General features: G+C 44.3%; 2 protein-coding genes across 6 annotated transcripts in view; one reads left to right on the top strand and one right to left on the bottom strand.

Annotated features, from left to right (window-relative positions):
* The window catches only part of Kif15 (kinesin family member 15), a 53,796-nt gene that overhangs the window by 8,809 nt on the left and 18,463 nt on the right, over positions 1-26,524 (top strand). For 2 of the 5 annotated variants that reach the window (XM_013513372.1, XM_005383474.2), the window contains exons 4-20: positions 140-216; positions 3,103-3,140; positions 3,959-4,056; positions 5,296-5,475; positions 10,715-10,924; positions 12,750-12,875; positions 13,164-13,286; positions 15,176-15,299; positions 15,414-15,484; positions 15,720-15,929; positions 16,587-16,764; positions 18,131-18,272; positions 19,094-19,235; positions 21,343-21,540; positions 22,365-22,472; positions 22,855-22,960; positions 25,962-26,127. In XM_013513372.1, the coding sequence (XP_013368826.1) occupies positions 140-216; positions 3,103-3,140; positions 3,959-4,056; positions 5,296-5,475; positions 10,715-10,924; positions 12,750-12,875; positions 13,164-13,286; positions 15,176-15,299; positions 15,414-15,484; positions 15,720-15,929; positions 16,587-16,764; positions 18,131-18,272; positions 19,094-19,235; positions 21,343-21,540; positions 22,365-22,472; positions 22,855-22,960; positions 25,962-26,127 (2,297 nt within the window). Of the gene's footprint in view, positions 1-137; positions 217-249; positions 269-779; positions 905-3,102; positions 3,141-3,958; positions 4,057-5,295; positions 5,476-10,714; positions 10,925-12,749; positions 12,876-13,163; positions 13,287-15,175; positions 15,300-15,413; positions 15,485-15,719; positions 15,930-16,586; positions 16,765-18,130; positions 18,273-19,093; positions 19,236-21,342; positions 21,541-22,364; positions 22,473-22,854; positions 22,961-25,961; positions 26,128-26,524 lie in introns of those variants that run through there. The other 3 variants (XM_013513374.1, XM_013513373.1, XM_013513375.1) reach the window with 3 other exon arrangements.
* On the bottom strand, positions 24,693-25,711 carry LOC102008111 (UPF0547 protein C16orf87). The gene has a single exon (XM_005383473.2). It carries the CDS (start codon positions 25,589-25,591, stop codon positions 25,127-25,129), a length of 465 nt encoding a protein of 154 aa, XP_005383530.1. The 5' UTR covers positions 25,592-25,711; the 3' UTR covers positions 24,693-25,126.

Genomic DNA, 26,524 nt, shown 5'->3' with positions numbered 1-26,524 from the left:
GACCTTGCGCTTGCCAGGCAGGCGCTTTTGCCGCTGAGCTAAATCCCCAGCCCCTAAGCTTGTTGTTTTACTGTAGAATGTAGTTTGGGAAGTGTTTCCTGTTTCTCAAATGTTAACCTATTCGGCACTTATTTTGTAGGAGTCTGTGTTCTCGACGGTGGCGAAGAGCATCGTGGAGTCCTGCATGAGCGGTTATAACGGCACCATCTTCGCCTAGTATGTTGTTGGCTGTGTCTGTGGAAGGGTGCGATAGTCCATGCTAGTTCAGGTGACCTACTGCTGTTCTAACAAGTGACAGCAAACTTAGTGGGTTGAACAACATTGATTTGTTCCTATAGTCCTGTAAGTCACAAGTTCTGCGCTGGCCACATGTGCTAAACTGAAGATGGCAGGGCATGGTCCTTTCTGGAAGGAGTACAGGGCAGCCTGCATCCTGGCTTCTTTCTGTTCCCAGAGGCCACCCACATGGCTTAACTGACAGCCCCGCCAGCAGCGCCCAGCCCGACTCTTCTTGTTTTTGTTTTTGTTTTTTTTTGGCTTTTTTCTGGTACTGGGAATTGAACTCACGGCTTTGCCCTTGCCAGGCAGGTGCTGTGCCACTGAGGTAAATCCCCAGCACCCAGCCCCACTCTTCTTGCTTAGTCACAGCTCTGCTTAGAGCTGGACATAGTCTCAAAGGTTAGGGACTTGTGTGGTCAGACCCGCCCACCGCCTGCGGAGGAGAGTGCCTGTGCCATTTGATGCCTCTGTAAGAACATGTGTCTGTTCCCTCCTTCTAGTCATGTGTGTTACCTGTTTACATGCTGTGGTCTCCTGGGGGTTGGTGTTGCACTTTGGGTTATACCCCAAGCTGCATCTCCGTCCCTCACGTTACTCCGGCCTTGGCCAGTGGAACTCCTTTGAGGTGGGTCTCTGTGTTCCCTCGTGGTTTTTTTCTTGCAGTACTTAAGCCTGAGCCCAGGGCTGCTCACAGCCCTAGCCTGTTTTATTTTTTATTTTGAGATAGTGTCTTGTTAAATTGCCCAGTCTGGCCTCAAATTTGTAAACCTCCTGCCTCAGGCTCCAGCGCAGTGGGGATTATAGGCGTCCACCCTCCCTTCCAGTTTGTGCCGCCAGGCCGGGCTTATTTCCTGTTCCTAATGATATGAATAAAGCTACCACAAACATTTGAATATTAGATTTTGTGTGATATGAGTTTTCAAATCACTTGGGTAAATACTTAGGAATGCAGTTGCTGGGGCGCATGGTTAGGGTATGATTGACTTCATGAGAAGCTGCCAAAGTGCAGTCCAGAGGAGCTCTGCTGGTCTGCCTTTGCCCAACCAGCGTGTCCTTGAAGTGTGGGTCACGCCAGTTCTTCCAGTGCCAGCGGCCCGAAAGCACTGCTGTGGGTCCGACGTTGGGACTTCAGCTGCGGGGCCAGAAGGCATCCTGCTCGTCTGGGTGTTTTGTTTTTGTTTTTTTTTTAGCAATAGTCTGTCTAATTCTGTGTAAAACTGCAAGTTTTGAATAGAATACAATGAATTTTAGAATTCATTTTGAGCAGCAATTGTATATTTTTTTGTTTTTTTTTGTTTGGGCCTATATGTCCTGATTTCTTCTATAATTGGCTCAAAATTGAAGAAAATAAAGACTATATTAAGAAGTGAAAGCTTTCCCTTGTTTTCCACTGTAAACATTTGCCTCTTTTTTCTTCCTAGTACTGGGGATTGATCCCAGGGCCTCGTGGGTGCTAGGCGAGCACTGTGTCACTGCGCTTCAACCCCAGTCCTTTCTGTTTTGAGATAGGGTCTCACTGATTGCCCGGGTTGGACCTGAACTTCTGATTGTCTTTCCTCAGTCTGCTGAGTACCTAGGAATCATGCTTATCTTATATGGGATGAGCAGAACTACATGTTCCCCTCTGAGCAGAGGAGCAAGCTGTTTTCTCATGTCTGCCCAAGAGCAGAGAGGTTTTCTGAGTTTTGCAGGGTAAAGTTCTAAAAGAATCTGACAGAACCACAAGTGCCGTAGCTTATCTGTCTTCAGAACTGTTTGCTTGGAAGACCCTGGAGGCCTACTAATAGTCATACAGAATTCATGGTGCATTCATCACTAACTTAGTGCGTGTTGCTTTTGGCGATTGTAGGTAGAAGTAAAAAAGCCCTGGGAGCTGACCAGGTTGTTGTAGGAGAGCGTGCTTGCCGCTGTGTTGAGGACAGCCCCCATTCTAGAGTAATCGTTAACAGTGTGTCCTTCCTCAAGGGCCTGCTTAGGGAATAGTTAGCGTTGCCGGGTTGGGAAGACTCAGAAATAGCCATTTCTCATTCTTAGTTACTGCACAGCTTTTCCTGCTAGCTTCCAAAATTACAAGATAAACAGTCTGACAATACTTTTATTAGTGTGGGAGGACATTTAACCAAGAATTAAATTCAAAATTGCATATTTTTGCTTTGAATCTAAGTTAAAGTCATTTCACATGCTGATTGACAGCTCTTTCCAGTATGATCTTCTTAGTGTGAGTTGTGTGTTGCTGTTGTGTCTGGTAAGTAGAGTAACAGGAAGTATAACACTGCACAAAAAACAAACCTAGAGCAGAAGTGTTTTTAAAATTGCCTTACTGTAAGCAGATATTTTAATATCTTTCCAAGACAGAAAATTTAGGAAAGGAATTGCTTCATTATTTAAAGTGGCAAAATTGGGAACAAAAGTCCAATGGATTCTGGTTAAATAAGTTGCTCCTTAAGCTCCTGATATCTGTGAAGTAGTATGTAACCATTACAGGCAATGATGCAGACATCTGTTTACTGACTTAGAAACAAGCAGCTAAAATGAAGAGAAAAGCAGGTTACAGAGAAGTACGAGGACATCATGCCAATTTTTGCAAATGGGAATTGTGATGGTTCTGTTTTGTAATCTAGAAGCATTTATTGGGCAGTTAACAGGTTAGCTCTTTGAAGCGGGAGTGAAGGGAAAGAAATTAGACCAGTCACTTTTTACATCAAATAATTTAAAAAATAGAATAACTTTCTGTGGGGAAAATTTGTACAAATATTAAAATAGGAAGGATAGTCTTCTAAATTTTAAGTGTAAAAATAATACATAAGATGTTCTTTTTTACAGTGGGCAGACTGGCTCAGGGAAGACATTCACCATGATGGGTAAGTTAATTAAAGATTAACCTTCGCTGGCTTAATGTATTCTTCCTGATGACGACATGTCGTTAACAACTTCATGTGAGATATCGGTCTCATAAAACTAGGGATGTGCTCAGGATTCTGCCAAACGGTGAGTTCCTGGATAGCAGGCAGGCCTTTTATGGGCAGTATCTTTGCTTATCTCCAGCCCTTTTTCAGTTTTACTTCGTCATCATCCTTGAGACAGGGTTTTGCTAAGTTGCTGAGGCTGGGCTTGAATTTGTAATCCTTCTGCCTTAGCCTCCCAGAGTGCCAGGATTACAGGCATGCACCACCACACCGGATTTCCTGTTGCTTGAGAGTTAGCACATACTGGTGTTGGCTGGCACAGTGTAGGTGATCAGGAAACAGGTTTTGAGTAATTTTGTTGGTGATGGTTACCGTTAGTCCCTTCATCTCACCCTGGAGAACGCTGTGTGCGGCCATGGCCTGGAGCGCAGGTCTGTCAGGAAAGCAGATGTCACGTGTAGTCAGGTCGGTATTTCTGCCGGTTTCTGTACCTGGCAGCTGGACAGGTGTCAAGCTCAGTTCCTGGGTGGATTGGTTGGTTTATCAGACAGCAGCCACTGTTCTAACTGTCTGGCGGCTGCTGAGCTCTCCTTCTGTCCCATCTGCAGGCCGCCTCAAACGCTGGCCTCTGCAGACCTCAGTGAATCCTGTCAGGAGCAGGAGTGCAGTGCGTCATTGCATTTCTGTATAAATTTATAAGTTGCCTTTCAGGGTTGCTGTTTTGGAGGATATGGGATAGCGTAAGAATAACAGGCTTTTTCTTTCTTTTACAGGACCATCTGAATCTGATAATTTTTCTCATAATTTGAGAGGAGTAATCCCACGAAGCTTTGAGTATTTGTTTTCCTTAATTGATCGTGAAAGAGAGAAGGTAAGACTGGAAAAATAGAAGAGTCCACCAAAATGTCTGGTTTTGAGGAGTTAGCTCATGTAGTTGGAGGGGTGTGTATGGCATCCTACAGTATGAGCCAGCTAGTGTGATATAAAAACCCTTTCAGTTCTTAAGATGAAATTACAGGTTCTGGGCCAGACATAGCAGCACGCGCCTGTAATCCCAGCACTCGGAGGCTGGGGCTGGGGCTGGGGCAGGGGGATTGCAGTGAACTTGAGGTCAGCCTAAGCTACATAGCAAGTTCAAGGCTAACCTGAACTACACAGCAAGACCCTGTCTCAAACAGATTCTGAGAGTTTTGCTTTCAGTTTGAGCTTTTGGTTTGTAAAGAGAGAAGGTATAAAGAAATTCTCAACCAAGGAAAACAGAGAAAGCCCCGTCATCTGCCTGAGCCCAGGCTCACAGGACTGCAGGTATCCCCAGATCCTCGTGACGCTTGGCAGTGACAGTCCTGTCCGTGTCTCCTGCAAGGCGCTTCTGTCTCCTCACTGTGCCTTGCTTGTGCGGTGTGTGGCTCATCGCCTGCAGTGTGGTCCTCCTCTCCCCAGCCTCAGGTTGAGTTGTTCTGAAGTTCTATTTCTTCTTTAGCTTGACGAATTCTAGTCCTAAGAACCCTCAGTATTGTATGTTCCATTACTTGTGTACCAGCGGAACTGACAGGAAATTGCTTTACCACTTCTTTGCAGAGACTGTTCCTAACATCCCATTAGACAAATTATATTACAGTGAAATAATTAAGTTCAGCATCCTGTAATTCCATGGTTAAAAATCTTGTAGAGAGTCTTTTTTGTGGGTTATCTTCAGTCTTTAAAGGACACAATATTCGTTTGAAATAAAACTTCATGAGGAAGTCCGTAGTCTGTCTCAGTGATGGCTGTAGTCTACCTCTAGAGCCGGCTGCAGCATGCATGCTGTGGGTTCCCACCACTGCGCTGTCTGATGCTCGGTGTCACACGATGGAGTCCCTACCTGCAAGAGCTGACTATGAGGCACTCTTCAAACCCCCCAGGCTCCTGGGTTCAGTGCGCTACTGCTGTGAAGTGTGCTGGTGCGGAACCCTGCTCATTCAGACACTGCTCACTGCCTCCTCGGTGTCCTTGTGCAGTGTCAGAGGGGACTGGTGTAGGAATGCGCACACCAGAGCAGCTGCAAGATGCAAGCTTGGGAAGCAGGGCGGAGCTCACGGCAGTGATTGCCTAATGAGGCTTCTCTTTCCAGGCCGGCGCAGGAAAGAGCTTCCTGTGCAAGTGCTCCTTCATCGAGATCTACAACGAGCAGATCTATGACCTGCTGGACTCTGCGTCGGCGGGGCTGTACCTCCGGGAACACATCAAGAAGGGGGTCTTTGTCGTGGGTGCGGTGGAGCAGGTGGTCACCTCGGCCGCTGAGGCCTATCAGGTACCTGTTGTGAGCATTTGTGTGGTGCTCAGGTAGTAAAGGTGCTGTCAGAGCACCTCGTCTCAGAAAGAGTAAGAATTGAATTATGTGCAGTGGTCCACACCTGTAGTCCTAGCCACTTGGGAGGCTGAGGCAGGAGCATCACAAATGTAAGACCAACCTGGGCAGCTTAGCAAGAGCCTGTCTCAGAATTTTAAAAAAGTTTTAAAAGGGGGGCTGGAGATTGAGCTCGGTGGTAGACAGCATAAGGCTTTGAGTTCAATCCACAGTACTGTCCCCTGCCCAAAAAAATTTCATGAAAGCTTAATAGAAAATGTTCGTGAGAAGTAAAGAAAAAAAGCCACTACTTTTGTAGGTCTTTCCTGAGATAGAATGGAACTTTGGGTGTTCAATTTGCCTGGTTTTGGTGCTGTTCGTCCCAGTGAGAGAACCTCTTGGCGATGACCGTTCCTTAGTGTCCCTGTCCCTCTCCTTGTCCCTCCTGGGAGGCGTCTGGGTGAGCTCTTGGGATGCAGCCCCTTTGCTGGTGAGCTTTTCTTTCTGCTTTTCTGGCTTCTTGTGAGGAGCCTAAAGTCAGCTTCTGAGCTTTGGGAAGGATAAAGGCCCAGGTCACATAAACCCATTGACAGGAATTTATAAAACTGCTCTGCTCACTTTGTGGCATCTGATCTGGCCAGCTGATTTTAAACAAGGTTTGTAATGTATGTAATGTGTGTGGAGCATTGCCTCGTGGGTGTGGGTAGTGGGCCTGACGGCAGAGGGCACGCGTGGGAGCTCGTCAGACAACGGAAGGCCCGCACAGCACAGCACAGCACAGCACCGCACAGCACCGCACAGCACCGCACAGCAGCACTGTCCTGCTCACTTGCGCCTCCCTCCCCGCCTCGGTCCCAGGCTCCCCCCACGAATAGGCGGTGCTCAACAGCATCGTATTCTTCTTTCAGATCACATATGTGCGTGCGTATTGCTGTTTCGTTTTCCTGCCTTTGGAATTTTAAGAACTATGTAGTCAAGATTTAGCTTTATATGATTTTTTTTTTCTGTTTTGAGACAGGGTCTCACACTGTAGTTTAAACTGGCCTTAACTCACACTGTAGCCCAGCCTGGCCTCAAACTCCTGGCAACCCTCCTGCCTCAGTCTCCCAAATGCTGGGATTACGAGCCTGTTCTACCATGCCCAGCTTGACTGTTTTTTAACTCAAATGGCTTATGAAGTTAATTTTGGAGTATATATTATATTATAAAGGTTACACATTTCATTTATTTTTAATGCTATATAATCCATTTTAAATTTTTTATTTCTCCTCAGTTTTTGAGACAGGATTTCACTGTATAGCCCAAGCTGGCCTTAAACTTGTGGCAGTCTTCCTGCCTCAGCCTCACTAGTGCTGGGATTACAGGCATTTGCCACCACTCCTGGCAGTGCTTCATTATTAATTTGTTCTTCCATCTTCACCAAGCCTCCTGATTCAAGCTCTTAAAACAGAGACTCCCTTAATAAGCAGTAGGTTTTATGTGTGACCCTTGTGTCTACACACACATAATCACAAAATCATAATGACGTTTTGATTGCAATTACATCGTAGTTAGAGGCCAGTTTGGAGAAATTAACATCTTTACAGTACTTATGTCATACATGAACATGGTATGTCGGTTTCTTTAACTCTCTAATGTGTTGTGATATAGTTTTAATATTTACCACAAAAGACTCATATACTTCTTGTTAGCTTTATTCTAGCATGCCTTATGTGTTTATTATTGCTCTCCTAATTTTTAGTAAATTACATGTTGTCTGATGTGCATAGAAACACAGTTGATTTTGAATGCTTTTTATATAATTAGCTACCTTGCTAACTATCTTACAAAATCAGTGTTTCAGGTTTTACTTTGTTTTCTTTTGGTTTTGGTTTTGCTTTTTTGTGGTACTAGGGCTTGAACTCAGGGCCTTCACATTGTGCTATATCCTCAGCCATTTTTTTGAGACAGGTTCTCACTGTATAGTCCAGGCTTGAACTCACAGCGATGCTCCTGCCTCAAACTCCTGAGTGCTGGTATTACGGGCATGCACCACTATGGTTGGCTCCATCAGTACTTCTTCTTTTTTGTTGGGGGGGGTTTCCCCGGTACTGGGAATCGAACTCACGACCTTGTGCTTGCCAGGCAGGTGCTGTGCCGCTGAACTCCATCAGTACTTCTGTGTCTTAATGTTTTTAAGTGTTTCTGGTAAACCATGTAGCTATATTTTGATTGTTTTTTTAACTACTCTTGAAAGTATCCTGTCTAGTTTATTTACATGAATATGATGTTGATACTGTTGACTGGTTTCTACCACCTTTTTAGTTTTTTTGTTTTGTTTTTGTCTTTTTGAAACAGGGTCTCCCTGTGCAGTTCAGGCTGACCTTGAGCTCACTTTGTAGCCCAGGCTGGCCTCAAACTTGCAACATTCCTCCTGCCTCAGCCTCCCAAGTGCTGGGATTACAGGAGTGCGCCACCACACCCAGCTTGTTTTGTTTTTTGAGCCAGGGTCTCTCTTTGTAGCAGGCTGTCCTGGAACTGTGTAGCCCAGGCTGGCCTTGAACTCACAGCAATCCTCCTGGCTCAGCCTCCTGAGTGCTGGGATTTCAGGTGTGTACCACCATGCCTGGCTCTTAGTATGTTTTTTGTCTGGCTTACTCAGTGCTTTCTGTTTGGTCTCCTTTGTTTTTCATTTAGTATGCAATATGATTTGTTAAAAAAATGACATTTTCTCATTGGCTTGTGTACTTCGAGTGAAAATCAGTTGATTTTTCTATATCCAGTTCTCTTTTCACTAATAATAAATTGTCTGAATTTGTTTTTTTTCTTTTTGAGACAGGGTCTCACTCTGCAGTTCAGGCTGGGCTTGAACTCACTATGTAGCCCAGGCTGGCCTTGAACTTGCAACGATCCTCCAGTGTCAGCCTCCTGAGTGCTGAGATTACAGGCGTGCGCCACCACACCAGGCTTTTTCTCATTATTATAGCTTTGAATGAGGCTCCTCTTCTGTTCAGCCATGTTGTCTCAGTTATTATAGCTTGTTGTTCAGTAGTAAGTCTTATGGTAAAGTACAGTGACTCCTCTAACTTGGTTCTTTTTAAGGATTATTTTAGGTATTCTTGGTTCTTTTCATTTTCACTTGCATAGAACCAGCCTGTCAATTTGTACAATAAGAAGCAGCTGGGATTTTTAGTGGAGTTGTGTTGAATCTGTCAGACATTTTTGGAGGAATTAATGTCTTAACAATATCAAGCTTTCCAGCCGGGCATAGTGGTGCATGCTTGTAATCCTGGCACTCAGGAGGCTGAGGCAGGAGGATTGCCTCAAGTTCCAGGCCAGCCTGAGACATAGTGAGACCTGTGTAGTGAACTCACTACACAGTGAGTTCAAAGCAAGCCTGAGCTATGTAGTGAGACCTTGTCTCAAAAAAAAATTCAAAACAAAAAAACCCCAACAAACCCAAAAGAGATATCAAGTCTTAGAGTCCAGGAATATTCACCAACTATTTTGGCTTTGGTCTTTGGTTTTTATTTGTATTTCAATTTTGGTACAAGTATCCAAGCAAGAATGCCGGTATTTGTTTTTCTCTTATGTTGCACAAGTAGTACTATGGCATGCTACCTTTACAACTTACATTTTTTTAGATAATAGTATTTTGGAATTTTTCCTGTGTTTGAGGAACTTCTAACTTTTGTAACTGTATGAAAATGTTATGATTGATTTAATGTTATGAGAAGGAAACACAAAATGCTATTCAAGAAATATAAAGGATAAAAATGGGTTGGAGAGGGAGGTCATTGGTGAAATACTACCATGTGGGGAGCCTAGGGTTTGATCCCCACCTCTATCAAATAATTTTCATTTTATATTGTCTGTGAATAGAGAGGGTTGTAACAGCTCACATTTAGAGTATATCGCCCAGCACTGTGCTGACTCCTGTATGCGTTGTTTCATTTCATTTTCACTGTACTCTTTCAGATAAAGATTGTAATTCCCCCTTTTACCCTATACACACTGGGATAATGCTACTCAAAATGTGGCTCTCACATCATTAGCAGTAGTTGCAAGCTTGTTGGAAATGCGTAATCTCAGGTTCCACCTCATTCTGAATCCCTGTGGGGTAGGTACTCATATTCTCACTTTACAAATATGGAGACTGTATCTTGGGAAGGTTCTGTTGGCTGTGGACCACACCTTGTAAATAAAGGGAGGATTTTGTACTCAGGGTCACCTGACTCCAGAGCCTGCAGCCTGACCTTCAGGTGTCCTGCTTTTCATGGGAAGTAGACAAGGAAATCATACTTTGTAGGAGGAGAGAAACCCTGATAAAGCTGTGTGGCTGAAATTAATTTAGACTTTTTTTTTTTCCGGTACCGGGAATCGAACTCATGACCTTACGCTTGCCAGGCAGGTACTGTGCCGCTGAGCTAAATCCCCAGCCCCTAATTTAGACTTCTTTTGAGGATCCAGCACAGTTTATCTAGACAAAGAAAGGGGGCCAGATCTTGTGATTTACGTTAGCACAAATAGAGAATGGCAGAACCAGTTCTAGATCTGATGCCTTCTGACTTACTGTTTGTTCTCCTTTGATAGTATGGAGAGGGAAGGAAAATAAGTTGAGTATGTTCTTTGATGCCAGTAATCCTTCTCCCCACCCTTTACAGATTTCCTACTGATTTTGCTGGCTAATATGTATCACTTGGCTGTTGGGGAGGTTGGGGTTTTGTGAGAGAGGGTCTCCCTATGTAGCCTTGGCTGGCCTTGAATTCACTATCCTTGAATTCACTAATATGTACCACTTGGTACTGGGCGTGGTGGCACACACCTGTAATCCCAGCACTCAGGAGGCTGAGGCAGGTGGATCGTTGTGAGTTCAAGATCAACCTGGGCTACAAAGTGAGCTCAAGGCCAGCCTGAACTGCACAGTGAGACACTGTCTCAAAAAGACAAAATAATAATAATAATAATCATATGTACCACTTAGAACTTGTGACCATACAACATGTCTCAGTACTAGATAACAACAGGAAGGCCGTCGGTGTTCTCCACTCATGTTCCAGAAGACAAATTCCTTTTGTGTAGATATTGTAAAAAAGCAGGTAATTCTTTACATGTCAATATTGTTCTTGTTAAAGTGAGTGATTCTCATGTGCTTATTTCGTGTTTTACGTTTGTCTCCAGGGTGCCCGTTGCAGCCTCTCACGTGTGCTTTCCTTTGGCCTAGGTGTTGTCTGGAGGGTGGAGGAACAGGCGTGTGGCGTCCACATCCATGAACAGGGAGTCCTCCAGGTCTCACGCAGTCTTTACGGTCACAGTAGAGTCCATGCAGAAGAGCAGCGAGGTCGTGAATATCCGGACCTCCCAGCTCAACCTGGTGGACCTAGCAGGGTCTGAACGGCAAAAGGATACCCATGCAGAAGGGATGAGGCTGAAGGTACACATGAAACGGTGGTCCTCAGCTTGTGTGTGAATTCCTTCTAGAAGTCAGTTCCACACTAAATATGGTGAGGACTGCAAAGAAATGCTGCTCTCAACAAGGAACAGAGGTCTTTGTTATGAAGAAGGGACAGTAAACATACACATGATGGGGCAAGTCTGTCAGTGACAAGAACATTTCAGTCCTTAGCAGAGGGGAGAATGCTACCAGAAGCAGTGGGAGAGAGCAGGGCACAACGGGCTGCCTGGGGGAGCTGTGGGGCGGTTTTTACGTTGTCATCACAAGTCTCAGAGATTTGGCTAAGGAGAGAGGATAATGGAACACAGTACATGCCCAGTAAGGTGAGGGCTTTTTTCTTCTTTTTTCCTTTTGTGGTACTGGGGATTGAACTCAAGGCCTTCATTTTTTTATAGTGAGACAGGGACTCACCAAGTTGTCAAGGCTGGGCTAGAACTTGCAGTCCTCCCACCTCCGTCTCCCAGTGTGCTGGCGTTACTGCACAGGCCACCAGGCCTTGTTCCAGCAGGTGGCATCTTGAGGGTTATCATGTATGCAGAGAGTGAGCCTGGTACTTGGCATTGCAGCTTGAGTAGGTGGCAAGGAGGCCCAAATCAGTTTACATTCACCAAACTCTGGGAAACACTGCAAAGTGCTGAACTAATGAGCGATTTCATGCAAAAGCTGTTTTCTGAAAACTCAGACCCTCTGAGCTCCCACTGGGCATCAGGCGGAGAGGCACAGAGAGGGGAAGACCAGTGGTGATACTGTTCCGGTCGGGAAGGGCTGGGTGCCTACTCCTAGGCTGAGGTGCCAGGAGTGGTGTGAGAGGTCCTGTGTAATTCTAATATGAATCATTAAGACAGGTCCCAATTCTGTAATTTAGGATACGTATAAGCTGGTGGAGAGGAGTCAGAAATGGTGGAGGCGAGATCTATTATTTGCATTGAAAGTGAGGTGTGAAGCCCAGTGCAATGGGACATTCCTGTAATCCCAGTACTGGAGAGGCTGAGGCAGGAGGATTGCAAGTATGAGGCCAGCTTGTGCAACTTAGCAGGACAGAAAAGGTATGGGAGTGTAGCTGAGTAGTAGATGGCTTCCCTAGCATGCACAAGGCCCTCAGTTCTGTCCCTACTACTGCAAAAGAGAAAGAAAAGAAAAAAACGAGATTTGAGCCTCCTGAGCTCTCGGCATTTCAACAACCTAAGGCTTGTGTTTTGCAGCAATTTTTTTGGGTGCTGAGGATGGAATGCGGAGCCTGCATGTGCTAGACAAGTGCTGTGCCACCGAGCTGCATCCACATCCCAGGATTCACTTTTCTGTTGAGATACAAAGCTTCAGAAAATAGCGTGTTTGTGTAGGTTTCTCAGCGTGCTAGTGGGTTATGTTCCAGTAAACCCATTGTACGTTGGAAATGCATAAGCCCAAAGTGCTCTTGAGAGCGCCCAGCCTGCCGCCCATCACAGCTTCGGGGCCCAGGGAGTATCCTGTGGAGCGTCCGTTGTTGGCCCTCAGGAGCTTTAGCTTGAGGCTGTGCCCAGCCTCGCAAGGTTGTCCTGTATTTGACTGGCTTGGGGAAAGATCTAATGCAGAAGTAGTTTCTACTGAACACCTTGCTTCCACATCATTCTCAAGTTACAGTGAAGAGCAGATAGGAAAAGTCAGAGAGTAGCTGAACATACTCTTCTTTTAGCTCAAGTTGTCTTTACTATTGTCCCGAAAGTGCCTTTCCATCCTTAGTGTCACTTGCTAGATCTATTTTAGTTTACAACACCAAAAAGTAACTGGCACATTTAAATTTTTGTTCTTTTCCCCAATGTCTTAGGAAGCAGGCAATATAAACCGATCATTGAGCTGCCTGGGACAAGTGATTACTGCTCTGGTTGATGTGGGCAATGGAAAACAGAGACATATCTGCTACAGAGACTCCAAGCTTACCTTCTTACTGCGGGTAATGTCGATCGTTGGGTGCCTGACCTTCTGTTATCCTCGTGGAGACCAATGTCAGTGCTGGTGGCAAGAGTATACCTTTTCTTTGCTTAAAAAGATCTTGTTAGCTGGGCTTGGTAGTGCAGGCCTGTAATCCCAGCACTTGGGAGGCTGAGACAGGAGGAGTGTTGTGAGTTCAAGGCCAGCCTGAGCTACGTAGTGAGACCCTGTCTAAAAAAGACAAAAAAAAAAAAACAAAAACAGATTTTCTGACTTCTTACCTAAAATGTGTATCGTTCATATTGAACAGGACTCTCTCGGTGGTAATGCCAAAACAGCCATCATCGCAAATGTGCATCCTGGGTCCAGGTGTTTTGGAGAAACACTGTCAACGCTTAATTTTGCTCAGAGAGCCAAACTGATTAAAAATAAGGTAAAATACTGAGTATCTACTGTGCTGTGTTACATAAATTAGGAAAATACTTAAGCTCTAAGTATACCATTTTGTGATTACCTTAGTATTAGCAACAACTTACTTATGTTCTATAAAAGCTTATATTAACTGTATGAAAGATTTCTGCTCCCCTCACCCTTGCCATGCTGGGTACTGAACTCGGAGCCTTACACATACATGTAATTTGAGATCTAGGTCATGCCTATGGGCATTATTGTTTTGCTGCTCTTTCTTAAGGCAAAGTATTTCTTTTGCTATATTTGAATATATTAGCCTATACAGTGCTAGCAGATCTGGTGTATGTCTGTGTCCACCTTCCCCTCGCACACGTGGTGAGTATCGTAGGGAGGGAATTGTGTGAAAGTACTTTGCTAGTGCTGACACACTTTGCCCTTCACGTTGTTTACATTGCCAAGGATTCCATCTTTTATTTTACATGCAAGAAGCTTCTTCGATGTTACTATGCACTTTGGTCAAAAAACTCCTTGTAAGACTCAGCTGGTAACTGTTTTATGCGTCTTGGGTGAACAGCCTCTGTTCCAACTACTCAACAAAACGAGGAGCTTTGTACAAGTCACAGCAGTCAGCCCTGCCACCTGCCAGGCCAAGTGCTTGGGCACTGGGGCCATTCACACTTTCCCACGTGGGCAGGCGTGCTGGCGTCCGTCCGTGCAGAGCGCATGGGTGTGTCACGGCTGGAGCACCCTGGTGCTTCTGTTGGGCTGGGTCGGTGTTCAGCTGTCAGCACTTGTTGTTACCTGTGTGGGTGTGTGGGCCTTTTTCAAATGTATCTTTGTAAGCAATAAGCTTTTCCAGCAGTTTTAGACTTACAGCACGGGGCTGGGGATTTAGCTCAGCGGCAAAAGCGCCTGCCTGGCAAACGCAAGGTCGTGAGTTCGGTTCCCAGTATCGGAGAAAAAACCAAAAAAAAAAAAAAATAGACTTACAGCAAAGCTGAGCAGGAAGTGCAGAGAGCACCGTGTACTCCCGGTCTCCTATGTGCAGCCTCCCACCCGCAGCGGTACCTTTGCTGTGAGCCTTCTTACCTTTCGAGGTTTTGGCAAGACCGTTCTTCCTCACAGGAAGATGCAGAAACCAGCCCCGCCTTCAGGGAGGGCGCTGTTGTCACCAAACACCGACTGGCAACTTCACGTATCTTGGCTCCCGGTTTTAGTCCATAGTTGGCCGACCCCACGGCACACAGACCTGGTGAAAAGGGCTGGGTGGGGGAGAGCCACACGTGTCTTGGCAGCCAGGAAGCAGAGAGTGAAGGCAGAGGCCGAGGAGAGAGAGAAGCCCTTCCAGGCCACACCCCATGGCCTGCGTCTCAGACCAGGCCCCACCTCCTCGCGGCACAGTTAGCTGCCCCATGGTTCGCTCACACGTCAGAAGGCCCCACGAGTCTGCGAGGCTTTGGGGATGTCTATATAAACAACGGGCAGGTAGGAAACGAAGGTCTGCGTCCTCAGAGCGGGCTGTTTGTGCTGAGCGGTGGGGCTGAGCCAGCCCTGCAAGTCACTGTGCCCTTAGGAACCAATGCCAAGGAAATGGCACCCACTGAGGCGTTCACTCTTCTCTCCTGCGGGGCCTGGGTGTCATTCTGAGAGGGAAGGAAATCAGGGCCACCCGCTCAGGTCGAGGGGTGAGCCAGCCGCGAATGCTCTAAAAGGTTTGCTGTCACTGCTCTAGGCCCACAGCCAAGGAAAGGAAGCTTCCTGCCCTTTCCACACACGCTGATTGCGGTGGCCTCTTGACTACAGAAGCAGATGTGTTTAATGTTCATCATTCTGACACATACAAACAAGTGTAGACACAGGACTGTGCAGCTCCAAAAGCACCACACTAACCCTTTGTGCATTCTGGAACAGGCGGTGGTGAACGAAGACACCCAGGGAAACGTGAGCCAGCTCCAAGCCGAAGTGAAGAGGCTCCGAGAACAACTGGCCCAGCTCGCTTCTGGGCAGGGGCCCCAGGACAGCTTCCTGCCCGGAGGTAGGAGGAGCACAGGCCCTTCAACGGAGAATAGCTGTGAATAGAACTCTTGGTTTTAAAATTTCACAAAAAATCATTTTCTCCCTTTTTTCTTTCTTGCTGGGTCCGTTGAAGAGAAGAGTAAATACAAGGAGTGTTTCCTGGAGGCAATGTTACGCTTTAAGAAATCCGAACAGGAAAAGAAGGTAGGAAACTAATTAAGTTAAAGGGGATTCAAGGTATTTTGGTGTGGTTTTTAGTGCCGTAGTGTGAGCTAGTCCCCGGTTAATAAAGGAAATAAAGGAAGGCAGTGAGAATCTAAATAATTTAAGATCAAATCATAGTCTAAAATTTATGATCAAATTCATAGTATTTGTTGCTGGGTTTCTGACGATTTAGGGAAACTTATTTTTGATGTTTAACCAAACTGAATTTCTTAAGTCTCTGGTAGAAAAAATTACCCAATCAGAAGATCTCATCCTCAAAAAGGAAAAGTTTATTCAGTCTTATAAAATGATTGTGAAACTGCGAGAGGCGTACATCATGCGCCTGGAGAAGCTTCTGAAGGAGCCCCCGGGCAGCTTCCTGGCTGAGGAGCAGGATCGCCTGCTCTCAGAACTGAGGGCTGAGGTCCAGATGCTGCGGGAGCAGGTGAGTGCGTGCGCAGCTGGGCTTCACACTTGCTCTTTCGTAGCGTGGAAATGGTTTGCAATGAATGCACAGTATGGTTTGCTTGATTTCTGCCCCTGCCCAAGCCTGAAGAAGAAACGAAAGACCCTGGGCAGCTGTGCCTACCCACGTTGGCAGTCTCTTCAGCCTTGAGCCTTTGAAGTTTTGTCCTTGTTATTTTCTTTTTCTGGGGAGGATGAATGAGTAGGCAAAAGCACCTAGTTAAAAATCAGAATACTGCATGAGCTTTTTATGTCACTTTCCAGAGTTTGTAATGCCTGCTGAGACTCATAGAATAAATACTTTTGCGCTTTAATTTGTTTTACACTGTTCTGCACTGTGCCTTTTTCAGTTCACCCGTCTTGGGGGGCATTTTGATCTGGGGGAGAGAAGGTGTCCTCACCCTTTTCAGTGCATGGATCTTGTGTGAGGCCCTGCCACATGGTGTCCTCTTGTGCTGGTCTGCCCCGGTGCCTGGATGAGAGAATGAGGCAACTCAGTGTAGGCAGAGTGTCAGGAACACACGCTTCAACCTGACCTCAAGTGCGACCTGCTTTCACAGTGCTTGCAGCAGAGTGGCAGTTCAGTAGGGCTGTATTTGCAAATGCGTTATAATTGTGTCTTTACTGTGTGCCACAGATAGAGCACCACCCCAGAGTTGCAAAGTATGCCATGGAAAACCACTCCCTCCGAGAGGAAAACAGAAGACTGAGGTTACTAGAACCTGTAAAGAGAGCCCATGAAATGGATGCCCAGACCATTGCCAAACTAGAAAAAGCTTTCTCCGAAGCGTCTGACACAGAGAAAGACAACAAAGGTAAGAAATGCTTCCTCTAAGAAGGGCTGAGACCCCCATCTCACTACTGCATAGCCCAAGCTGGCCGTGAACGCACAGCCGTCCTCCTGCCTCAGCCTCCCTCCCAAGCACTGAAATTACTAGTGGAAGCCACCACACCTGGCACAGGGAGAGACTATTGGAAAGGGCACTGTTAGTGCTTTGCAGGCAGAGTCTTCATCTTTGCCTCCAGAGCCTGCGGGCTGATTTCTTACACATATACTTATTATTTACGTTACAAAAAAGGAGTTTACTTACTAATTATTTTCTTGCCAAATCACAGAATAGTAAATCACATCGGCTAAAGAATGTAACAAGGAAATACTCATGTAGTTCTCTTTCCCTGTAATACTCTGTGTTTTGTTGGCCTTTGGGCCTCATAGCATTGTCACTTACTACCTTTGAACGAGACCAGGGGTAATTTCTGAGACCAGTTCCTAAACCAACGTGGTGCTCCAAACGTTTACGTGCTCTTGTCCCACACTGGGACTCGGTAGACTCTGATGTTCTGTCTCCAAATCAGGCCCTGAAGTCTGTTTTCTATCCGAGATGATACCAAGTTCTTCCAGGGTGCTGCCCTTGTTACTTACTTTCTTCTCTGAATGGTTCCTGTCTGTTCAGACTGGCTGCTGACACTCCTTCCTGCAAGCTCAGCACTGTGCCATTTCTCCGTCCGGCATTGTGCGTGCACCTTCATTGTTGGCTCTCTGTCCCAGTGGAAGAGGCGCCACCTCCACGCTGCCTGTCCATTCTGTAGCCTCTCTGCTTCTTGAACACTATTTCTAAGCCTCTCTGGCAAAGTATGTTGGATCATGTATCTCCTGATGAGGTCCTTCTACTTTAGAGCCTGTATTCCAACTTCCTGTTTATCTTCTTCATGCATCCAGATTGATGGCTGTCAGAGCACGTAGAAACCACATTGTTAGCCGGGCATGGTGGCGCATACCTGTAATCCCAGCACTCGGGAGGCTGAGGCAGGAGGATTGTTGCGAGTTCGAGACCAGCCTGGGCTACAAAGCGAGCTCAAGGCCAGCCTGAACTGCATAGCAAGACCCTGTCTCAAAAAGACAAAAAAAAAAAAAAAAACATGTTTTTTAGCCAGGCATGGTGGTGCATACCTGTAATCCCAGCATTATGGGCATCTGAGGCAGGAGGATCATGTGTTTGAGCCCAGCCTGGGCAATTTAGCAAGACTCTGTCTCAAAATGAAAATATTATGCAAAAGGCTGGAGGAATGTAGCTCATTGAGGTGACCCTGGGTCACCAGTACCAGGGCTCTGTGTGTGTGTGTGTGTGTGGGGGGGTTATTTTCCTCTTTCAAAGACTGAGATTGTTTCCATATTACCAGGTCATCCAGAATTTTCTCCCACAGCTCTGAGACAGCCAAGCTCATTCACAAATGTTGAGAAGCTGAAAGCACAGCTCCTGCAAGTTCAGACAGAGCTGAATAATTCAAAGCAAGAATGTGAAGAATTCAAAGAACTGACTCGGTAAAGTGTAAATGCATCTGTACTCACCTGTTTTCTTGTAGCGTTGGTACGCATTAGTGTAACATCGTGAAGTTCACGGGGCACTTCCCTCTCAGTATGAAACTCTCCTCCTCACAGCGAACTTATCTGACATGAAGGAAAGGGGCCTTTCGTGTTTCGCCTTTGCTCTGTTTCTAGTGTGGGAGATGACACGCACGTTTTAAGTAGTGCTGTTGTTGAGATGAGTGTCACTGGAGCTTGCATAGCAAATGCTTTGTCTCATTGCCACTTTTGTTTGTTTGAGACAGAGTCTCGATGTGTAGCCTAGGCTGGCCTCAAACTCGTGGCAATCCTCCTGCCTCAGCCTCCTGAGTGCTGGGGATTCAGTTGTGCACCACCACTCCAAGCTCATGACCACATTTAAATCATAGTTGTTATGAACTAAATTGGGGTTTTTTAAAATTACAGGCTTGTTAATATTCTTACTTGGTGCTTGTTGTATAAAAAAAAAAAAGATAAACCACATTGATATAATGAAGACTGACCCTATCCTAAAATACGAAGAAGCATTTGGTTTAAAAGTGATATAAGTGGCCCTGTCACAGGCCTCTGGACCCCTGCATTTGCCCTTCACCGTCCACTAACTGAACTCCTTAAGTAGCTGTCATTCCCCAAGCCATGTTTGACCAGCCTGAACATGATCATGGAAAGATATTCTGAGAGAACACCTCTGATTTAAAGAAAGAGCTGTGAAGTTGTGTATAAATACAAGCTGTAAAATACTTTGCAAATATGTGATATCATTTTTTACCTGAAATACTCAGTTTTACAATATCTTGTAGGAAGAAGCAGCTAGAATCAGAATCTGAGATTCAGTCTTTGCGAAAAGCAAACCTTAATCTTGAAAACCTTTTAGAAGCAACAAAAGCCTGCAAGCGGCAAGAGGTTTCTCAGCTGAATAAAATTCACGCTGAGACCCTTAAGGTAGGTTATGTGAAGGAGCGCTCCTGTCTGAAGTCGTGTGTTTCTGTTATTGTTAATGCAGTCTGTGTGGTCCGTCTTCAGATTCCCGTGCATCCCTTACAGGCTGGGCACCAAGGAATAAGCACTGGAATCAAGTCCTGATCTGCCCTTGGCCTCAGGGTTTCTGAACCTCTGAGCCTCGTTCTTGCCTCTATAACAATGATATTTTAGTTTGTCTTATGTCTGAAGGAGAGGAAAAGCTTTCTTCTGTTTTTGTTTGCTTTCCTAGTTTTTGTTAGCTTTGGCAACTGTATAAGAATCTATAATGAGGACATTTCACAATTTTAACCTATAAAATTTTTTTCTATAAAGGTAGGTTGAGGGGCATTGGTAGTACTAGGGATTGAATCCAGGGAGTTCTGAGCTGTATCCCTATCACTTTTTCCTTTTTTTTTTTTCTTTGTGGTACGAGTAATCCAACTCAGGACCTTGTCCTTGCCAGGCAGGTGCCAGTGGGGCTGAACTCTCTCCCTGGCCCTGTGATTTTATTTTGACACAGAATCTTACAGTTATCCAGGTTGACCTCACACTTGTGATCCATGTGCCTCAACTGGAATTACAGGCATGCACCATAGTGGCCAGCTTTTTCCTTTGGCTTTTTTTTTCTTTTTAATATAGGTAGGACATTGCCAATATGTAGAATCTTGCCAAATGTTTTATAATCCTGAGGGGCCCTTTAGCATGGTAGAGTTACAGTGTGAAAAGAGGCCTAGCAATTCAGATCTTCTGTTGTACGGGCTGGGGATTTAGCTTAGTGGCACAGCGCCTGCCTGGCAAGCGTGAGGACCTGAGTTTGATTCCCGGTACCGGGAAAAAAAAACCCAACAGATCTTCTGTTGTAGTTTAATTATATGAATACTTTATGAATATATTTGCTTTGTTTAAAAGAAGTTATAGACACACACATACACATGTATGTGCACACACACCACTGTCCCTAAGGCTACACTTCTTTTTGAGCACCAGTGCCAGTCTAGGTCCATTGTTTCAGTTTGTTTTTATTTTGCTTCTTAAAAAAATTGGAGTCACCCTGCCTATGTTATTCTGCAGTATTTTTCGGTATTCAAATCACAATCTGCCTCAGGTCGTTCCATGTTAATCCGTTCCTAGAATGCTACCTCATTTTAAATCCAGCTGTCCACCATTGGAACCTCTCGTGCTTTAGATGCCAGGGCACTTACTCTCTGGCATGCATCTTGTTGAAAGGGTGGTCTCAGGACATCCAGCTCATCCCCTCCAGTGACCGTGCCGGGAGTGTCCTGGAGAAGGCACTGCCCTCCACACAGATGTCCTCAGGTTCCGTGACAGTTGACATTCTGCTGGGCACAGAATGAGATCTTAAGGGTTTAATTCTCACTTCCCTCATTTCTGGTGAAGGTCATCTGCTTTTCCATGAAGGAGCCCATTTCTATAGGTTGTTGGTTTTTCTCTTGGGCTTTGCACTTCTCCTGTACTACCCTGTCAGTTGTGCACACTGCCGATGTGTTCCACCCTCATGTTGCCTGTATTTCGTTTTTGTCTTTGGTGCTTCTGTTACACGAGCTTACAATTTTGATGTAGCCAGGCTTAAAGACCTTTTCATTTTAACTTGCTTTGTGCCTTTATTTTGGTTTTTACATTGGGTGCTCTGGTTTGTTTTTTTTTTTTTTTTGAATGGTAGAAATATTTCACTTGTTTTGGACTTTGTATCTTTTCCCACTATTTTGTTTGACTATACATGTGCTAATAAAGCATGGTTTTAAACACCACACCCTGTTACATTTATAATGTTTTACATTGGATAGAGAGATGTTTCTTATGTTTTAATTCTTTGTATAAAGTTAGATATCAACTTACCAAGTTTCATTTTTAAAACCCATACTGGAATTTGTTTTGGGAATATGTTGAACTCTGATGGATTTACTTCCTTTTGGTCATTTTTATTGTGTTTCTCAAGGACATTTTTCCCTTTTTCTTTTTCGTGTATTGAGTTTTATCTTCTATGTTCATGAAATTGCTAAATATGCTATTCTTTGTACATATGCAAATATTGCTGGCTATAATTTTTTTTTTTTTTTTTTTTTGGCAGATTATAACTACACCAACCAAGGCTTATCAACTTCGTTCTCGATTAGTACCAAAATTAAGCCCTGAAATAGGGAACTTTAGCTCTACACGCACTCAGAATTGCAGCAAATTAGATAATGATATATTAAATGAGCCTGTGCCCCCCGAGATGAGTGAACAAGCTTTCGAGGCCATTTCTGAAGAGCTTAGAACAGTGCAGGTAATGTTTTGTTTTAGAAGAAAGCAAATAATTGGACATTCATTTAAATAACTTTTCTCTGTCTTATTTTAACTGCTTATAACCTACAGTGTTCAAATATACTTAGTATTAAAATCAGATCTCTTTAAGTGTGGGTCTTAAGGATGCTTGTCTTAGAAACCAGCCCACTCTTACTCCTTTAATTCATTTTACTGTCTTAAGCAAATCATTCTCCACTTGTGGGCTTCCATGCCTTCATGTGTAAGATGACCATTTTATTGCTAGCCTCATGTTTCAAAACTGACTTGTAAAACATAGGGCTATGTTCTAAAAGAAGTTAAAATATTTAATAGAGTCTTACCAGAGGTCACATTTTAGACAGCTTTTAGTGCATTTGCTATAACTGGTGAGATTGCACTTTCTTGGAGTTCCATTGATTTGATAACTTAAAATATTTTTTTCCTGCTGTCCAGTACAACTTGGAGTACTGGCCTACTCTGAATCCCAGTGATTTGCCCTTTTGAAGAGTGGAGGCCTTTCTGCAGAGGTAACCCGTGCAGCTCTGCTCAGAGTCTCAGGAGGGCTCTGTGGTTGAATCCTTCTTACATTTGCATGTTAAATTATGCAGTTTGATGAGCCACACCTATGATTCGAAAACAGAAGAATTGATCAGGATAGCCATTTGAAGTTTTCTGCCTCCAAACAGGCCTTTGCTAACATTTATATGCAGTTTTGTATTGCTGTCTTGTTGTATTGTGTATCTTGTCTCTTTAATGAAAAAAGAAATGTGAAGGATTACAGATTCTATGAAAAGAAATTTGATGGCTGAAATCTGTGTGTTGCAGGAGCAAATGAGTGCTCTTCAGGTGAAATTGGATGAAGAAAGTCATAAAAATCTAAAACTTAAGCAGCATGTTGACAGACTGGAACACCATTCTACGCAGATGCAGGAGGTGAGCACAGGAGTGTGGCATAGTGTAAAAGACATGCTCAGAGTCAGAGCCTCATGGGACTAAAGTGTCCTCCCAAAGCCTCAGTTGACACTGACTTCGCATAGTAATGAGGCAGGCATTCACTGCCTGAATTCTGGCCAGCTTCATCGGCAGTGCACATAGATCCTTTGCTGGTTTTTAGAAGAAAATGAGATGGCTTATCCATGCTCTTGCCATGATCCAGTGTTTTCTTGGTCACTTTAACTATAGTTCCTAAAAAAGCCAAGTTTCTTCTGGTCAGAAACCTACAACTAACCACTCAAAACAGAAGAGACTTAATGATTTGGACTGTATCTTAGAAGGCCAGCATTCCTTTTCCAATAATCCTGTCTCTTTCCCAAAGCTTTTCTCGTCTGAAAGAACTAATTGGACCAACCAGCAGCAAGAGCATCTCTTACAGCTCAGTATCCTTGAGAAGCAGTTTCAAGACTCACAGACGGAGAATGACCGTAAGTGTGAACAATTAGGATCTTTGTGACCTGACCAGGGGACTACAATGCAGGGTCCTTTTATTCATTTAGGTTACTGTCATCTGTCTTAATATCTTTCTTCATTGCTGGGACAAAGTACCCCACACCCACAAGATAAAGGAGCAAAACATTTTTTTAACTCCCAGTTGGTAGAGTCCGTAGTTGATGACCCTGAGGCAGGGGGGCTTGGCAGAGGAGCACAGCAGAGGAGAAAGAGCTCATGGCATGGAAGGCAGGAAGCAGCACAGCTTTCTCCTCCTTCGCCTTTTTATTCCATCCATGCTACAAGTCTATTGGTTGGTGCTACCAACCATGTTGGGTCCCCCTCCCCAGTCAGTCCATCATCCATACCCAGAACTATGTAAGCCAATCAGTAAACTGCTCCAGTATCATAGCCATAATCCAATCACTCCCAAAAACCTCACCTGTCAGCACATGAGGTTTTGGGGAAATGTCTAACATAAACCGTAACATCATCCCTGTGCTTTTTTTTGGTTGGCTGTTTTGTTGTTAGACATGACATAAATGTTTGCTAAAGTTATAAGTAAACTGCCTTCAAAATGAAGTGTCCTAACTGGGCGTGGTGGCGCATGCCTGTAATCCCAGCATTTGAGAGGCTGAGGCAGGAGGATCACTAGGAGTTTGAGAGCAGCTTTTGCTATATAGTGAATTTAAGGCCAGCCTGAACTAAGCAATGAGATCCTGTCTCGAAAAAGTATCTTGATGTAATAGGATGAATATTTTAATATCAATAGAAAAAAGCATAAATTGCCAGGTGTGGTGGTGCATGCTATAATCCCAGCACTCTGGAGGCTGAGGCAGGAGGATTGCTGCAAGTTCCAGGCCGGTATGAGCTACAGAGTGAGTTCAAGGCCAGCCTAAACTGAATAGCAAAACCCTGTCTCAAAAAGACAAAAAAAGAAGCATGAATTATTTATCTGCATTTGTAGATGTGGGGGCATCATTTAATTCCCAGGTTTTTTGTTTTTCAATTTAATTTCATCAAAGTATTTGTAGTAGCTAAAAAGCTAAAACAAAACCAAACCCTCCTTTGATGTAAACAGTTTCCTAATTCACTTTCCAGGTAGAGTTTCTTTAGAAACTAGAAGTGTTTAGACCATATTCTAAAGTTCTGATAGTTACAAAGGATTTTCAATAACTAATATTAGGTGATGTCATAAACATTAAATCTCATGGGGTATTTGTTTTGTTTTGTTTTTGGATTTTTTTCTTTTTTTTTTTTTTTGTTTTCATTTTTAGGTTTTTTTTTTTTCTTTCAGTGAGGTTAAGTAACAATTTAAATAATTATCAGGATGTATAAATGTACATCCACTCAGATGAAACATTACTGCTTATGTAAGTGGCTATCTAAGAAATATTTTGCTTGTAATAAATATATTCTAAGTTTAGGTTAACAGGCACCATTCTGAGAAAAGTTTTTTGTAAGCAATAAATAAATTACATTCAATAAAACAAGGTGTCTACATCTGAAGTATGATACATCCTTAAATGTTTTCTTCATATAGCACCCAAACTTCCAAACTGTTTAGAAAGTATATCTAAAAATATAACTCATACCTGTCATAAAAATTGCCTAGGGAAAAAAAAAATCAGTTGAGGACAAATTTACAGCTTATATTCTTAATTCCCCATTCAATAAAATACCAGTTGCCAATTTATTAAAGGTAAATGAACTGTATATATGCTACCTGCTAGTACTGAAAATCTGCTGTATACGTATATATTTAAACATCACTCTTTCTGATAGTATTTAAAATACTGCATCTCTGGTGCCAAACATGAAAACTATTGAGCATTTCATTTCCTTTGTTTTCATACTTGCACACCTACTCTGACCCTTTTTATCTTTAACATCCATCCATCCAACATTTTGGTTTGGTTTTGCAAATACCCCTACTTATATCCCAACACAAAACACTGACAATATTCCTTGGTAAACAAGAAAATCCCAGAACAGTCCGAGCATACGGCTTTGCTCCAAAAGTGTGGCACAGGCTAAATGATAAATAAAAAAAAAATCAATGCCCCTTATTGATGCAGTCAGAATGCTCCTGAGAGTCCATCACTTTGAGAATTTGCTGATGTAATCCTGAAGGAAGTTTCGACAGATTCTTCAAATAAGGATCAGAGAATAAGTCTTTGATTGATAATTTTTCTATTTATTTCTGCCAAGGCGACTGAAAACACGAAAGCCTTTTCATCAGAGAGGTTAGCATAGATGTCAATTTCCTTTTCCTGTTTCTCTCTTTCTTCCTCATGTTTTTTGGCAGATGCACTTTTAGGTCTTCCTCTTCCTCGTCTGATATGATCTGAATGGCTGTTACTTCGAGATCTCTTTCTGTTTTCTAAATCTTTATTTACTGTAGAATTTATCTTCTCTCTCCTAACTCTCTCTGTTCGCCTCCTCTTGGCCTCATGCTTGTTTTCTGTAGAAGATGGTGATTTCTCTGAGTGTTTTGCATTTAAAAGTTTGCTGCTAATAAATATGTAACCACAGGGACATGATTTACATGCAACGGGAACCTGTTGGTTGCACTCGGGGCAGGACTTGGTGGCCATCTTCACTTTCTTGGCTCGCGTCGCGGACATGCTCCTCTCCGTGGGCAGCGTGTCCCGTGCTCCTCCCCGCACACCACGGCGCCCGGCCTCCGCCAGGCGCGGCCTCCCCGCGTCGCGTCCCGCTCCCTCCCCTGGATTTTTTTCTTATAGAAGGAGTTGTCATGCACATTCTACAGGAGAATCTAAAAAGTCACGTGACCTGCAAGTGAGAGACAGGTGTTAGCTCTTCTTTTTCAGTAGAAATGTAGGAAGCACAGGGAGCGGGGAGAGGAGAAAGCAAGTCTCACTAGTCCTGGTCCTGAGCTCTTCAGCTTCTCTGATGGCATCTCTCTACTAATTGTTTTGTGTGCTTTATGAAACCACCTGAAAGAAACCCTCTGAGGACCTGTTTTGTTTTTAGTCTTGAAAAGTGAGGTACGTGACCTGCGACTGGTCCTTCACTCTGCTGACAAGGAGCTGTCTGCTGTGAAACTGGAGTATGGTTCCTTCCGAGACAGCCAGGAGAGAGAGTTGGGCCAGCTGTCGGAGCGGCACCTGCACACACAGCTGCAGCTGGACAGTGTCAGGTAGTCTCCCTCCGTGGTGTCCAGGGCGGGTGGGCGTGACGTGGGATGCCGTGGAGTGCAGGGTCAGACACTCGATTGCACTGGTCACTTCGCACGGGTGCATTCCCGCCTTACACATGGCGCTTTACCTCTGAATCGAATCTTGGCTTTACTGCAGAATAGTTTTGTGTGATGTTTTTTAAAAACTCATTCCCTTAATCTTGTTGGGTCTTAATTTCCTTGTGTTTACTCAGCAGAGTAGAACTAGATTTAAAAATGTGAAGGATCCACTCTATTTAGCTATCTACTTAAAATCCTATCTTAGAAGTATTAAGTACACCCCAGCTGGGGCCGGGGATATAGCTCAGTGGCGCAAGCGCCTGCCTGCCAAGTGCGAGGTTGTGAGTTTAATTCCTGG

The sequence above is a fragment of the Chinchilla lanigera genome, unplaced genomic scaffold, assembly GCF_000276665.1.
Source record: "Chinchilla lanigera isolate Chin_1 unplaced genomic scaffold, ChiLan1.0 scaffold00019, whole genome shotgun sequence".
NCBI lineage: Eukaryota > Metazoa > Chordata > Mammalia > Rodentia > Chinchillidae > Chinchilla > Chinchilla lanigera.
The sequence above is the reverse complement of the archived record's forward strand: the minus strand, read 5'-3'. Positions and strand labels throughout refer to the sequence as shown.

Bases quoted from the DNA above. Each gene is read 5' to 3' on its own strand.
- LOC102008111 (XM_005383473.2), bottom strand. From the start codon at position 25,591: ATGTCCGCGACGCGAGCCAAGAAAGTGAAGATGGCCACCAAGTCCTGC.